The sequence below is a fragment of the Muntiacus reevesi genome, chromosome X, assembly GCF_963930625.1.
Source record: "Muntiacus reevesi chromosome X, mMunRee1.1, whole genome shotgun sequence".
NCBI classification, from domain to species: Eukaryota; Metazoa; Chordata; class Mammalia; order Artiodactyla; family Cervidae; genus Muntiacus; species Muntiacus reevesi.
The window spans coordinates 9,470,495-9,484,373 of NC_089271.1; the positions used below are offsets into that span (position 1 = coordinate 9,470,495).

At 45.7% G+C, this 13,879-nt stretch overlaps 1 protein-coding gene across 3 annotated transcripts in view; it reads right to left on the minus strand.

The window, feature by feature from the left end:
* Positions 1-13,879, minus strand: part of ARHGAP6 (Rho GTPase activating protein 6) — a 514,399-nt gene that overhangs the window by 266,172 nt on the left and 234,348 nt on the right. The window contains exon 1 of one of the 3 annotated variants that reach the window (XM_065915772.1): positions 10,317-10,763. The exons of the other annotated variants lie outside the window; for them this stretch is intronic. Within the exon in view, the coding sequence (XP_065771844.1) occupies positions 10,317-10,361 (45 nt within the window). The 5' untranslated portion in view covers positions 10,362-10,763. Of the gene's footprint in view, positions 1-10,316; positions 10,764-13,879 lie in introns of those variants that run through there. 3 annotated transcript variants of the gene reach the window in all.

A 13,879-nucleotide genomic window follows, 5' to 3' on the forward strand; every position in this document is an offset into this window, starting at 1 on the left:
GAAGACCAAGAGGTCAGAGTGTTCATCTCTCATCCCACTCCACCCCTGCTTCTCTATATTTTGCCCTTGCTGCAATCCTCACTGGGTACCTTTCCAGGGTCCCTTCCTGCGAGGTGGGCTGTCAACGGGTTTTGGTAATGGTGGACCCTCTCTGTCTCCCTGTGGTCATGGCTTCCCCACTGCTAATTTCTCTGTACCTTACCACCCTTGTTGATTCTGGTTAATAGCCCTTTCCTTAGGCATTTTTGAGTGTCCCATCTGTTTCCTGTCACATTCTTATGGATACAATGCCCTTCTCTGTGAGTCAGTAACTAAGGTGGGAGAACACCTTATCTTTTGAGATCGAAGTTAAGACTGTGGTTTACATTTTGCTCAGACCATCAAACTGACATCATAATGGAACTGTTACAGGTCATGTGCATAAATACTCACATAAATAATACTACGTGTGACCATTTTCAAATTCCCTCAGCAAACCTGACATCCCATTTTCTTGGGAAACGATTATTACTCTGTGGATTGAATTAAAACGGCACTGCTAAATAAGGACTTCAGAGCGATATCCAAGAGCCCTGTCCACAATGGGCGGAGCTCATGTCCTGTGTTCCCTGGCACGGGGGAGCTCAGCAAATACACAACTGACGTGCTCCGCACACTGGTGACATACTTTTAGCTTCTTTATTTCACTTGGATGGACACCTTTCTTTACCAAGATCTCAATCAGCTATAGAAAGGGGTCATTCAAAAAATATTTTTAAAATTGATTCATCTGAACATCTTTTGCTGTTTCCATGGCAACTTCCCCCAAAGCCATAACTCTAAATTCCTCTGAAAACTTCATCTCAGAAATCTAATGTATTTGGCACTCCAAACACTCAAATTTTACTATACAAATTTAACTTGGAAGAATTCTAATACTGTGTCAAACAACCAAAAAAAAAAAAAGGAGAGAAAATCCTGACCAGTTTTTATTTTCATTTCAAAGGACCATGACATCTTTCAAGGAAAGAGCCCTCATCAACACTGCTCATATTTGAGCAAAGTAGTCTCGTACTTTGTGTATAATTTACCCAAACTGAGATGTATCCCACAGCCACATCCAAGCAGTCACCATAAAGACAGAGAAAGCAGTACCATATAAGGATGGGTGGTAGTCCTTATTGTTTCATTTGATCTATCTTTAAGTTTTTAAGTATTCAGAAAGTACTTAAGAACAAAACAAATCAGAATAGTTGGTCTTCTGAAAATAAGATTAGAACCAGAAAATCTGAGAAGGTACATTAAAAGATATTAAATTAACTGTATTCATTTGTAAACCTTGGCGATCTTAGTCCAAAATTTTGCAAGCTCCTAAGACTTTTAAAACTATTTACTCCCCCATTACTTCAGAACTTACAGTCTAAGACAGGCCATGCTAATTAACATTCACTGATGTGGCCAGGACTTGAGAAGGGGCCCCACAGTCCTTGTCAGTGGCAGATAGAATGCCAACACACCTGCCACCCTGGGCTGATTGGGAGTTCTGTGGGTTGTTGTTGCTTGTTTTTTTTTTTTTTTTTTTTTTTTTTTTTGCAGTTGACATTTGTTCATTTATTAACCCTTCATCATGCAAACTGCTATTTCAAGGCAATATATCATTATATAGAATTATTGGCCAATAGTCCACATCTCTGACTAATGGGAGACCTTCCCTCTCCCCCTTAAAATTAACATGAAATCAAATAACCTGTTCCAGCCAGTCAAATGCTCCCATGTAAGACTTTGCCACTCCAAGAAGTAATATAGAGAAAGAAGGATAGTTAGAAACCATTTAAGTCTGAGTACAAATCATAGGATGATGAAGATCATAGCAAATAATATAATTTTTAAAATTCTAAAGGAATTAAGCACTTATTATGTTAAATCCAATGCCTTTGAATCAGTTTGCCTCCTTAGCAATAGAAGTGGACAATGACTCAAATCTGACTGATCTTGTCACTCTGTCCTCCTGGGTTGTCGAGGGGCCCACACTGGACCAAGGAGGTGTGTCTTGACTGGGAGATTTTTAACCAGGATGGAATTGAGAGAGAAGAGCTGAGAGAAGCTAACTTTCTCCTTCTCACTTTTGTTTTTCTTTCAGTGCCTTTGCATTTTCCCCAGAGCAGGCCAGTCTGCATCACATCCTCAACAAGTGATTGTTGGAGAGTGGTGGACCCTAGCTCCCCACTCACCTACAGTCATGGACTCAACATCCAAGCATGCAGGCTTTGGGAGAATCCCTCACATCCTAGTTGGGAGATGATGATCACTAGTTTTAGAGCATCACCGACTTGATGGACATGAGTTTGAGTAGGCTCCGGGAGTTGGTGATGAACAGGGAAGCCTGGCGTGCTGCAGTCCATGGAGTCACAAAGAGTTGGACATGACTGCGAGACTGAACTGAACTGAACTGAATTCTAGAGCCATGACTACCATGTTTAATAAACTGCTATTCCAGCTATCTCAGAATAGAGGTAGTGAACTGAGACAAGATCGTTAGACACTGATGCATCAAGAAGTCAGCTGAAGTCTGACACAAGAGAGAAGACAGGAAATGTTTAAAAACAAGATCCAAGATGACAAAGGGCATCAGGAGTTGAGGAGTGAAGAAGCAAAAAGCCCAAGGCAATGAGGCTTCTAGAAGGTCCACCATCACCCTTCCCCCACGGTGTGAAACATGATGCTCATAGCCATGACTCACTCACATCTGGAAGAGGTAACTCACATTTTGTCTCACTCTTAAACAGTAGGGAAAGACATACAATTCTTTTGAGAGAGCACAATACAAAATGAACCTCTCAAACAGCAAAGATGTTGATGTCTACAGAGATAAATCTAAGGCAAAGTTCCTTAATTTCAGCACTACTGACTTTGGGAATGGACAAAGCAAACTCAGGTCTCTACCTACTAGGTGCCAGTAGCATGTCTTGCCAGCTGTGACAACAACAATGCCTCCAGACATTTCTCACTGTCCCCTGGTTGAGAGCCACTGGCTTAGACTGCCTAGAAAACAGATGCTGAGGGACATTTTTGCCCTCACACTATGGGAGAGGAAGCATTCCTACGCCTCTTGTACTCTTAGCTCATTCAGCTGAAATGAAAATGTCAGGTTACAAAACGAAAGACCTCTCTGAAAACTGGTACTCCATTACCTCAGAGTCACCTCAGGAGAAGCCCTACGTTGAACTCTCTGGATCCCTTTTACTGCTGAATCTAGACTTTGTAGAGGCTTCTTGAACAATATCTGGTCCACCATGTATTTCAATCATTTGGTGGTTTCCAAACATGGCTGTTGTCAGAATCACTGATGCCAAGCCTTAGGCCTTGAAGAGTCTCATTTAGTGGAAATTGGGTGAAGCCCTCAAGCCAGTACATTCTGCAGTCATCAGCTGATGATGAGCGAAGTTTTGAATCCACTGTGGATTGTGGTGTGTATAGGTGAAACCACTCAAGTAGCCAGATTCATTTCTTCATGGATGTTTATTGTGTGCCCATTCTGTACCAGGACCCATTCTAGGCAGTGGGAATATAATGGGAAAAGAATGATGAGGTCCTTGCCCTGAATGTAGGGAGTCCAACACATCTAATATAATACTAAGTAGTGGAGCAGACAATGAATGCAGCATCTAGTGTGCTATGATCAATGGATTGATGGAATCAGAAGCACTTTGGAGTGAGCAGTCGAGGAAGTGAGTTTTTTCCTCCGCAACTTACAGGATACACACACACACACACACACACACACACACACACACACACACAACATCCAAGGCAGAAGAGACAGCAGGAACAAAGGTCGAGGGCAGGAAAGAACTGGTCACATTTGAGGAACAGAAAGTACACTGATGTGGCTGAGCAGTGTTAAGCTGAGGGAGGGTGTCAGGAAGCAGGGAGATTTACACAGGAGGACTTGGAAGGCCAAGGTCATAGATGAAGGTATTAGTCTAAGTGTAATGGAAACCAATCAGAGAGCTTTAAGCACTGAAATGTCACAATCTCATTTTTTAAAAAGATCTCAACTGGTCCCACGACTGGACTATAGGGTTACCATGTTGTCTTAGTGAGGATGACGGATGCTGTGTGTTCGGGTTTAGATGACAGCAGTGCAGGTGGAAAGAAGAGGATGAATTTGGAGAGTGCTATGAAAACAGACCTGGCAGGGCCAGGTTCAAGGTGGGGGATGCAGGAAAGGGAGGGCTTCAGGATGACCCCTAGGTGTCTGGCTTGGGCAGCTCACCAAGTCACTGACCATTTACTGAGGTAGAAAAGGCCAAGAGTGATACAGGTGAGGGACAGGTGAGAAACCAAAAACCCAGTGAAGAGTACATACAACTGGACAATAATATCACGACCAAGTTGAGACTCAAGTGAATTTGGTTCAGAGTTATCCCCAGGTGGGGAACAGAAAAAGTAAATAATACAAGTTTATGATCAGAAAGGACTGAGGCCAAGGGTAGTATCTGTTTTCTTATGATTAACAGATATCTCTGCTACACAACATGCAACAGGAATACGACTGTTTATCAACTAGCACTGGTGCTTAACAAGGGCTTTGAGGGACTTTCCTGGTGGTCCAATGGTTAAGAGTCTATCTGTCAATGAGGGGAACATGGGTTTGATCCTTGATCTGGGAACGAGGATCCCACATGCCACGGGGCAACTGAGACCCCTCACGGCAACAATTGAGCCCGCATGCCCTAGAGCCTGTGCTCCACAACAAGAGAAGCCACCGCAATGAGAAGACCACACACAACAACTAGGGAGTGGTCCCTGCTCACCACAACTAGAGAAATCCCAACAGGCAGCAATAAAGAGTCTGTGCACTGCAAGGAAGACTCAGCACAACCATAGTCATTAAATAAATAACATTTTAAAAAAGAAGTGTTTTGAAGGATGGGAGATGTGGCTTCCTAAGATGATGAGAGTTCCAGACCAAAGAGGTTATATTCAGGGGAAACTCAGGGCAGCAGGAAAGAAAGTGTGTCGGGAGGTGGGGATGGGGAATGGAAAAGGTATCCACCATTAGTAGAGGTGTTAAGGTGATTCAACAATCTCCCACTGATTTGCAACTTGCAAAATCTGGGTTTTTGTGAGGAGACAAATGAGTAGCAAGCAGAGTATTATAAAAGTGAATTCTGAGCCATGCAGCAGGCCAGTACAAATTCCACTGAATTTCCTAAGATGTCTACACTGGCAGAACTGATGGATGATGACTGATCCATATCAGATCAGTGCTACAAAGGTGCCTAGTTCTGGGTGTCTTTGGAATACCAAAGAATAGCCTGTAATCAGGAGCTTCCCGGCAGCTCAGCAGTAAAGAATCCTCCAGGAATGCAGAGAGACGGGTTCAATCCCTGGGTCTGGAAGATCCCCTGGAGGAAGACAGGGCAACCCACTACAATATTCTTGCTTGGAGAATCCCATGGACAGAGGAGCCTGGTGGGCTGCAGTTCACAGGGTCACAAAAAGTCAGACATGACTGAAGCGACTGAGCACGCACACACTCATCCTGTAACCAACACCACTGAATTATTAAGCAGACTTAATGGCTTTAAAGTCTTTCAAAATCAAATGTTCATAGAAAGCAAACTTGGAAACTTTCATAATAAGACCTCAACAGATTTGGGTGAGGAAAGGCTCCCTGCCAGGGTAAGCAGCTTAGCCCTTCCAGTGGGTTCCTTAGGGAGGAGGAACCATAAGCAGAGAAAGAGTCAGTGTTTAGTAACGAGGCCATGGTCAAGAGCATAGAGGATGCGGGTCTGCACCAAACAGGAAGTGATGTCAGCAGCAGAGAAGCTCAGAAGTGGACCAGTCCAAGGGACGAAAATGGCTGCATGTTGACAGCTAGACTCCATGGGGGGATATCCCAAATCAGAGCCTAAGTCCCTTGCTTTTTGCCACACCTCAGTGAACAGAACACACGTAACCCATCCATAGACTTATCTTTAAAGGCAGCAACATGAAACATTATTGTTCCTCTTTCACAAAAAGAGGGTGAAAATAAGTGAGTGCCTCCAGGGAGATGCTGGGGATAATAGTATTCCGTAAGTTGTTCTAAAACGCCTCCGATAAGTTGTTCTAAAACTAATACTCAGTGTAGTGATTCTACTGAAGTCACCATACTTAATTGCACAGGTTGTCATGAAATTAGGCATTTGTCACAAGATCTTGGTAGATGATCAAGGTTTGCAATATTCTCTTTGGAGTTAATGGAAGAAAGCATATGAGGACTGTTGGGAAAGGCAGATTAAGGTAATCTTTAACTCAGGCCAAGCGACCTGACTTTTGGGGGCTCAGCAAAAGGGGGAGAACATTGCTAAGGCCGCGATCAGTGAAACTAGGCTGACTCATTCTTATACCCCCAGCACTCGGGCTGCATTTGAGGCTCTTTCTGAACCTCTGTGTTGGTCTTTCTCTGAAGTTCTGCATGTTCTTTGAATAGAATATATATAATATTCAGAACATTTACTCTGTCTTCTCTTTCTCAGTCTCACTACACAGTAAATGTTACATCTTCTTAAAAATATACATGAAAATTAGATAGACCAGGGGGTCTCCAGTGGGAGCAATCTTGCCCTCTACGGGACATTTGGCCCTGTCTGGAGATACATTTGGTTATCACAGCTGGGGGTGGGTGGGGCTATGGTACTGGTATCTAGTAGGCAGATATCAAGGATGCTGCTAAACATTGTTTGGAGTACGGGACAGCCCCACAACAAAGAACAATCCTACTCAAAACATTCATTTTGCCGAGGCTGAGAAACACATGATGAAATGGCATTCAACTTAATGGATGTGCAAATTTGGGGTCTTGTCTATAGCAGTCCAGTTAAAGAGCTATCAGGCTGTGTAATTCAACCATATGAAGGGTCACATTAAGTCACTGAAAGTAGGATATTTGATTGTTTGTTTATTCTGGTGACAAAAGAGGAAAAAGGGAGGAAAATTTGGCTCTTTTAACTCAATTTTCTGAGTCAAATGAGCTCTGTGGGATCAGGGCACGTGCATAAAACTCTCTGTTCTGTCAACAACTCCACATGTGCCACCTTGAACTCCACCACTCTAAACTTGGATTTCTTCAACCACAAAATAGAAAACCTAACCCACCAGCTGGATTTGAGGCTGAAATTGACACAGACAGCGTCCAAACACTTTGCAACGTGTGTAGGACAATAACAGTGAGAAGCTGCAGTTTCTCTAGGAGTGCTGCCAGGCAAGCACTGATTTGCGCATGTCATCCTTGACCCTCTATAGCCCCTCCAAATGCAGTCTGGCTGGCTCAGTATCCTAAGCATCTCTAAAATATGCTGACTGCACTCAACCTCCAGCTCAGTTCAGGTAGAGAGCATCTCCTCTCATGTCTCCCTGCTCCAAATGCCAGGAAGCACGCACTTTGACGCCTCCTCACCCTCTACCCCATCCTGGGACCAAAGGAGGATTTTCAAAATGCAAAGCTGACCAAGTCACCAAAACGCATCAAAGGATGACACCCAGCTGGGAGGATGGAGTCACCATAAACTCCATGTGGGAAAACCGTGGGAGGAAAGGTTGGGAGGAAAATGTTGGCTGCATTTTTGTTTTGATGATAAAACAAGACGGTTGTGCTATACTTCAGGAAAGTGCTAACTGATTTTATAAATGCAGGATGCTCTTCTCTGCTTAAGTGTTTTGTACTTCTCTCTTTGTCACTATTAGGACCATTTGAAAAGATGAGTGAAGAACTCAGCAATTCTTAAGATTTTCACTATTTAATCATCTTTGGAAAAATGGCTGAATACCTGGCCCACAAAAATGTTTAATGAACATTTGAGTAAAATGTGAGCCACTGATTTCTTAAATGCAGTCTCCCCTTGGTCAAATGAAAAAAAAAAAGCACTGAAGAAAGAATATTACTTGCCCCTGGATTAGATTTCAGAGGAGGCAAGAGGTACTGAGGACACCTGAGGATAATTCTTTTCTAGAAGATACAGACAAAAAAAAAAAAAAAAAAAAAAAAACAGCCCCCAGGACTCCAGGATAATACACAATGGGGCAAAACCAAGTTGGGCAAAATAAGAGGAATATTTATGCAAAAAGGCAAAAGAAGCTCTTGGATTTACCTCAATCACTGTGGGGGAAGCAGACAAAGAGTGCAGCGTTAGAATAGACCTTAAGCCATAGAGGGTTATGTTAATATGAAAAACAATGGGTCACACTTAATAAAGAACATTCTTTTGACTTGTGACTGATACAGCGCTGCTGAGCGCTGCTGCTTTGTCATTCTAAAGTATGCTTCAGAGGACCGGGGTGACTTCTTCCGACCAGAGAGCCAACATATTCTCTCTGGAATCTTCCTTCTGAGTCTTAACTCAGAAAATATGTATGTAGTGATCTGTGCTAGAATACAGGGCGATTTCATCAGCATATCTTCAGAGAGCAAGAGGAGGTTTTAACATCTGCCTGACTCTTAAGTTTTTGCTTTTAGGAAAATGAGACATCTGATTGAAAATAATTTTTAATTTGTTTCGTGATGCATTGAGTGTATTTGCATAATTAAGGCAATAAGATTTTTTTTTAAGGAGTCAGTTCTCACCTTTCCTCCCTCACCTTGTAAATGATATTGACACTTCAGATTACAATTCAAAGGGCACCAGCACACAGTTCAAAATCAGAAGAAGGTAGTGGGATGAGATGCTGATTAGACATAATGAGCACAGACCCTAGATCTTTCTGGGCAAAGAAACCTCTGCTGAAAATGGGTTGCCCTTAATACCGCTTTAAAAGGCAAATCGCTGAGCGCTAGTGTCTCAAAAAAAAAAAAAAACAAAAAAGAACAGGCATTAGTAACTTACTAGTGTCTCCCCGGGCATTTCAAGGCAAGTAACGCTGGCAAAACTAGAGAAAGAGCCGTCATAGGTTCCTAGAACGGGTGCCTGAGAAGGGACCTTAACGATTTCCTAATTCAGGCCCTCATTTTTTTTTTTTTTCCAGCGCAGCAAAGTGAAACCACAGAAGGTCGCGGTGAGCCCAACCTGTCGTGTCCCCCCCACCCCGCCCCGCCCGCAACCAGCCACTCTACTAAGGCCCCGGGAACCAGTTGGAGCAGCTCCCCGGGACCTCTGCACCTACCACCCCTGTTCACCTCGACTCCTTCCTTGAAAGCTTTCCCTTTTCTAAATGTGGAGAGTGCATTGTGGAGTTCACGAATTCCCAGCAGATAACTGCCTCTGCCTTATTATAAATATTGATGATTCCTAACTTTCCGTGTTAATTCTCCCCAGTTTTGAAAGCTGGCCCCCAGAATGTCCCATCTCAATAGTGAAAATCATGTCAGGGAGAACTCAGTAAAGCAGCAGATGCCAGAACAACTGCAGTGCCCCACGTCAAAGCCACACATCTACCACAGAGACATGTCCAAAGGCTGGGGTAAATTAACACAGATGCCTGTTGGCTTCCTGGAGGCGGCGCTCAGAATCTTCACAAGTAGTACTCATTCCTCAGAAACATCTCTTGGTTCAATGGACTTTTCTTTCTTAAGTCTTCTCTCTTTCTCAAAAAGAATCTCAGTCTACAATCTGGATCTGGTCGGTCCCATCACTCACCTAGAAATCTTGACTCCTTCTTTAAAGGAGGCAAACTCCCCGAGTTTTATGTCTGGTGTGCCCTGCCGCCCCCCGCTCCGCGCAGTGTCTGGCATACAGGAGGACCCCAAGAAATGTGGAATATTTGAGTCAACAGGAAGGGAGGCCGCCGACACACGACACCCTACCACCTTCTTATATTAAATCAGAAAGCGTGCAATCTTGTGTCCTGTTACAAACTCCTAGGGAAATGCACGCCCCCTTTCCAAGGAGCAAACCGGCGCACCCCAAGGCGCCCTGCAGGGCTTCTCCGGAGGGTCCACTGGTCACACGCTGGGATCGCCAAATTTCCCTGCCTCCCGTCCAGTTCTCTGTGGGTTCTTGCGGTGTATATCACCAAAGGTTGGGTAGGCGAAGCTGGGCCCAGCCCCGGGAGTCCCATTTCTCAGCCTTGGCCAGAGAGGCGGCGGCAGGGTCCAGCCCCCGGCCCCAAACGCAGTGACCACTGCGCGGGGCAGACGACCACGGGCTCCGGGACTGGGGGATCCCTTTCCAAGGGGCACTCGAGTTTCTGAACAGGTGACACTCGGGGTGATGCACGCGGCACTCTCCAACCCCCTCCCCCGAATCACACACCGAGGACCTCTGCGGAGCCCCGGATCCTTTTAACTCCGCGCTGTCCCCCCAGGTCGGCCGCGTGGCGCCCCCTGTCGCCTCTGCGCGCGCCGGGACACTCACCGCATAGTGCAGCTGCGGTTTCTCGCGGTTCACCGGGTCCCCCATGTCGCCACCGGGGGAGGAGTGGCGGGCTCTGGGGCTCAGGCTGGGGTCGTGGCGCCTCTCTGGGGTCCCCCTATTTTACCGCCATCGTCGGGCAGCCCCTGGACTCGAGCCCTGCTCCCTGCGCCCGGAGCGCGGTGCAAAGCGTCCGGGGCACCAGCGTCCCGCCGCGGAGCCGGTGGGGACAGGGAGGAGGCGACGGCGAAGGGGAAGGAGGAGGAGGAGGAGGAGGGAGAGGCCGAGTCAGATTCGATGGGCGGGCGTTTAATTCCTTCCGCTCCTGCCGGGCCCCAGTCTCGACCGCCGCCGCCAGCTGTTTGGGGGCTATAGCGACCGAGCGCGCCCACGACAGGTGTCAGGGCGGCCGGCGCTCGGAACGCCTGCCACCCCGCCCCTCCCCGAGCCCACGGGCCCCGGGGTGCCAGGGCCGGGGCTGCTCACGCCTTCACCACCAGCGAGAGGGAGAGCGCTTGGGTCTCCAAGAAAGAGACTTTGACTAACTTTGAAGGAGGTGTGGGCCTGACGCCGAAAGCCGATTCGGAACCGGCCCCCGGCGAGGGTGGGGTTTCGGTCTTTGGAAAGCCTTCCTCTGAGAGAATCTCAGTGGCGGGAACCTTAGGAGCCGGCAGGCCAGAGAGGGGCCAAGTCAGCTGCCTCGGGGAGCTGTTGAGGAGGGGGAGGCCGGGCTGGAGGCTTGCTGGGCCACGCCACTTCGGGCCAACTGAGTCCCAGAGGGCGTGCGGGACCTGGGCATGTCTAGGGAACCCGGCGGCACGGGGGAGTCCTGGAAAATCTGCAGGAACTCAGCTGGCACTGAGGACTGGCGTGGGTGCCAGGATGAAGCTGAGTTGGGGGTGGGGGGAGTGCTCGGAACCCTCCTTTCTTTGTCTTAGCAAATCAGAAAACAACACAGCGAGGATTTGGAAAGAGAAGAAACACACACTATTTCCAAATGCTGCCAGATTAACCGAATGATTTTAGCACACACTGCAGATTCACAACGCCACCTAAAACGGACTTCTACTTCGTAATCCCCTGGTGGAAGCCTACACTTTGAGCGCCAAGGTCCCTCCCCAAGCCTGATATTCTGTGATTTGCCAGCAGCCTCTCACAAGCTACATCCAGATAAAGGTAGGGATTGGGACCAGAGTAGAGAAACTCCAGACTCTGTGAAATCATTCATTCCAAGCCCAAGACGGGTGGCTATCAAGTAGAGGATGGATTTGTGGGTGGTTTGTGTCAATTCCGGGCTTCCCAGGTGACTCAGTGGTAAAGAATCTGCCTGCCAATGCGGGGGACACAGGTTCGATCTCTGAATAGGGAAGATCCCCTGGAGAAGGAAATGGCAACCCACTCCAGTACTCTTGCCTGGACAGTCCCACGGACAGAGGAGCCTGGTGGGCTACAGTCCTTGGGGTTGCAAAGAGTCAGACACAACTGAGCATGCATGCAGATGTGTCAGTTCTTCACAGCTGTGAGAATGTGAAGCCAGGGGTGCAGGTATCCTAAAGAATCTACTACTAGATACCATGACAGTTCATCTGCCTGGAAAACTGTAAGATTACATCTTCTAGAGTTGACCATATGCCTACCCTCTGACCCCATTCGTAAATATATAGAGAAATGGGTGCCAGTGTCCTTCTCATGTACAAGAATGTTCATAATATCTTTAAACAGAATCACCAACATGGAAACTATCCAAATGCCCATCAACTGGTTGGTGTGTGATGAACGAACCTTGGTCCCTCCATACAAGAGAACACATACTGCTCAGCAATGACAGGAAAATGCTACTGTTGGACATGACGACATGGATTATTCTCACAAACGCTGTGTCCAGAGAGAGAAATCAGACTGAAAAAGAGAACGTACTATAAGATTCCATTTATTTATTCAGAAGTTGAAATTCACATGTTGAACATGAAATTCACATGTTGAACATGGCGATAGCAACCAGAATCATGATTTCCAAGATGTGGAGGTGGTACTCACTGGAAGGGGATGCAAGGGAACCTTTTAGGGTTCTGAAAATGTTCTGTATCCTATTCTGTATGACAGCTACCCAAGGACACTCATGTGTAAAAATTCACTGAGTGGTACAGTTCAGATATGGGCAATTTACACCCTTCTCCATGTGTATTTTATACTGTGATAGCAAAGAAACAAAAATAAATTTAAACTCAGCCCCCTACCCAAACCAGGAACTTCCAGCCAGAGTGCTACCAATCTTAAGAGAAAGTCAGTTTCACCATTTGCCCAGGTCTCCTCCCTGCAGCCTGCCTTGCTCAGATCACCTTTGCCTCTACAGAGTGGGTGAAGAGAGTGAACCCAGTCACCTGGGAGGCCCTCCCTACTCTCAGACACATCCAGGCAGAGCTGGAAAAACAACACATTAAAGTCCCCTCTTCACTTTCACTCTGCTCCGCTGCTGAAAGCAACCCTAAGAGCTATGTCATCAAAGACCCTCAGAACAAGGAGAAGCAGTACAAGTTTCGCTACAAGGCACCCTTAAGAGAATGCTGCTAGAGCGGCCAAAGGAGGGCATGCATATGCAAATGCCCCACGTCGGACCTCTGCTTCCTGGTGCTCTATTTAGAAAGAGGAACTCTCTAGCCTAATGACTTCTTCCTCTATTACACCTGTCATTAAGCCCTCAAAGCTAAAAATCCCTTTCCCTAAAAAAAAAAAAAAAAAAAAACTGTTTCATGATCTATCTATCTATCTACATATACACAGTAATATTCGGGTCCCTGGATTAAAAAAAAAAAAAAACTTAAACATAGTGCTTTGATCATTACCCTTGAATATGTCACCTCCAGGTCAAAATTGGGTTATCTTAGATCTTGGTTTGTTTGTACTCTGTCTTTGAAAAATTTATTAAGTCACTAAACAGCATTGCTGTAAGCCAAAAATAATTCATCACTCCCCAAACTGTGTACTTACACTTTTGGAATGACTTCTGTCTGCTAGCAGATTTCTTGCTAAATTGTCATTGTTAAGTTGGACTTAAATTTTCAAGGGCAACAGGGTTGTTTCTTTCTGTGTTTGAAAGGTTTGAGGAGATAGGACAAAGCATCTAAGAAAAGAAATCATCAGTCCATGCTGCAAGACTCTTCAATTCATCTCTGAGTGAGTTATGCACCTCTTCAGTTCTCAATCCATTTCTTCAAGACTTGACAAGGGATCTAGAAGATTGTGCAGAACTCTAAGAGGTTTGCTAAATCTTGAACAGTTTAATCATATGATATCCCTCTTATTCAGTTCAGTTCAGTTCAGTTCAGTCACTCAGTTGTGTCCGACTCTTTGCGACTCCATGAACCACAGCAGGCCAGGCCTCCCTGTCTATCACCAACTCCCGGATATATGGAGTCTTAAAAAATGATAAAAAGGAAATTATTTACAAAACAGAAAGAGTAGAAAACAAACATGGTTACCGAAGGGGGAGGGATAAATTAGGAATTGGGGGTTAACAGATGTATACTACTATATTCAATACCTTGTAATAACCTATAATATAAAAG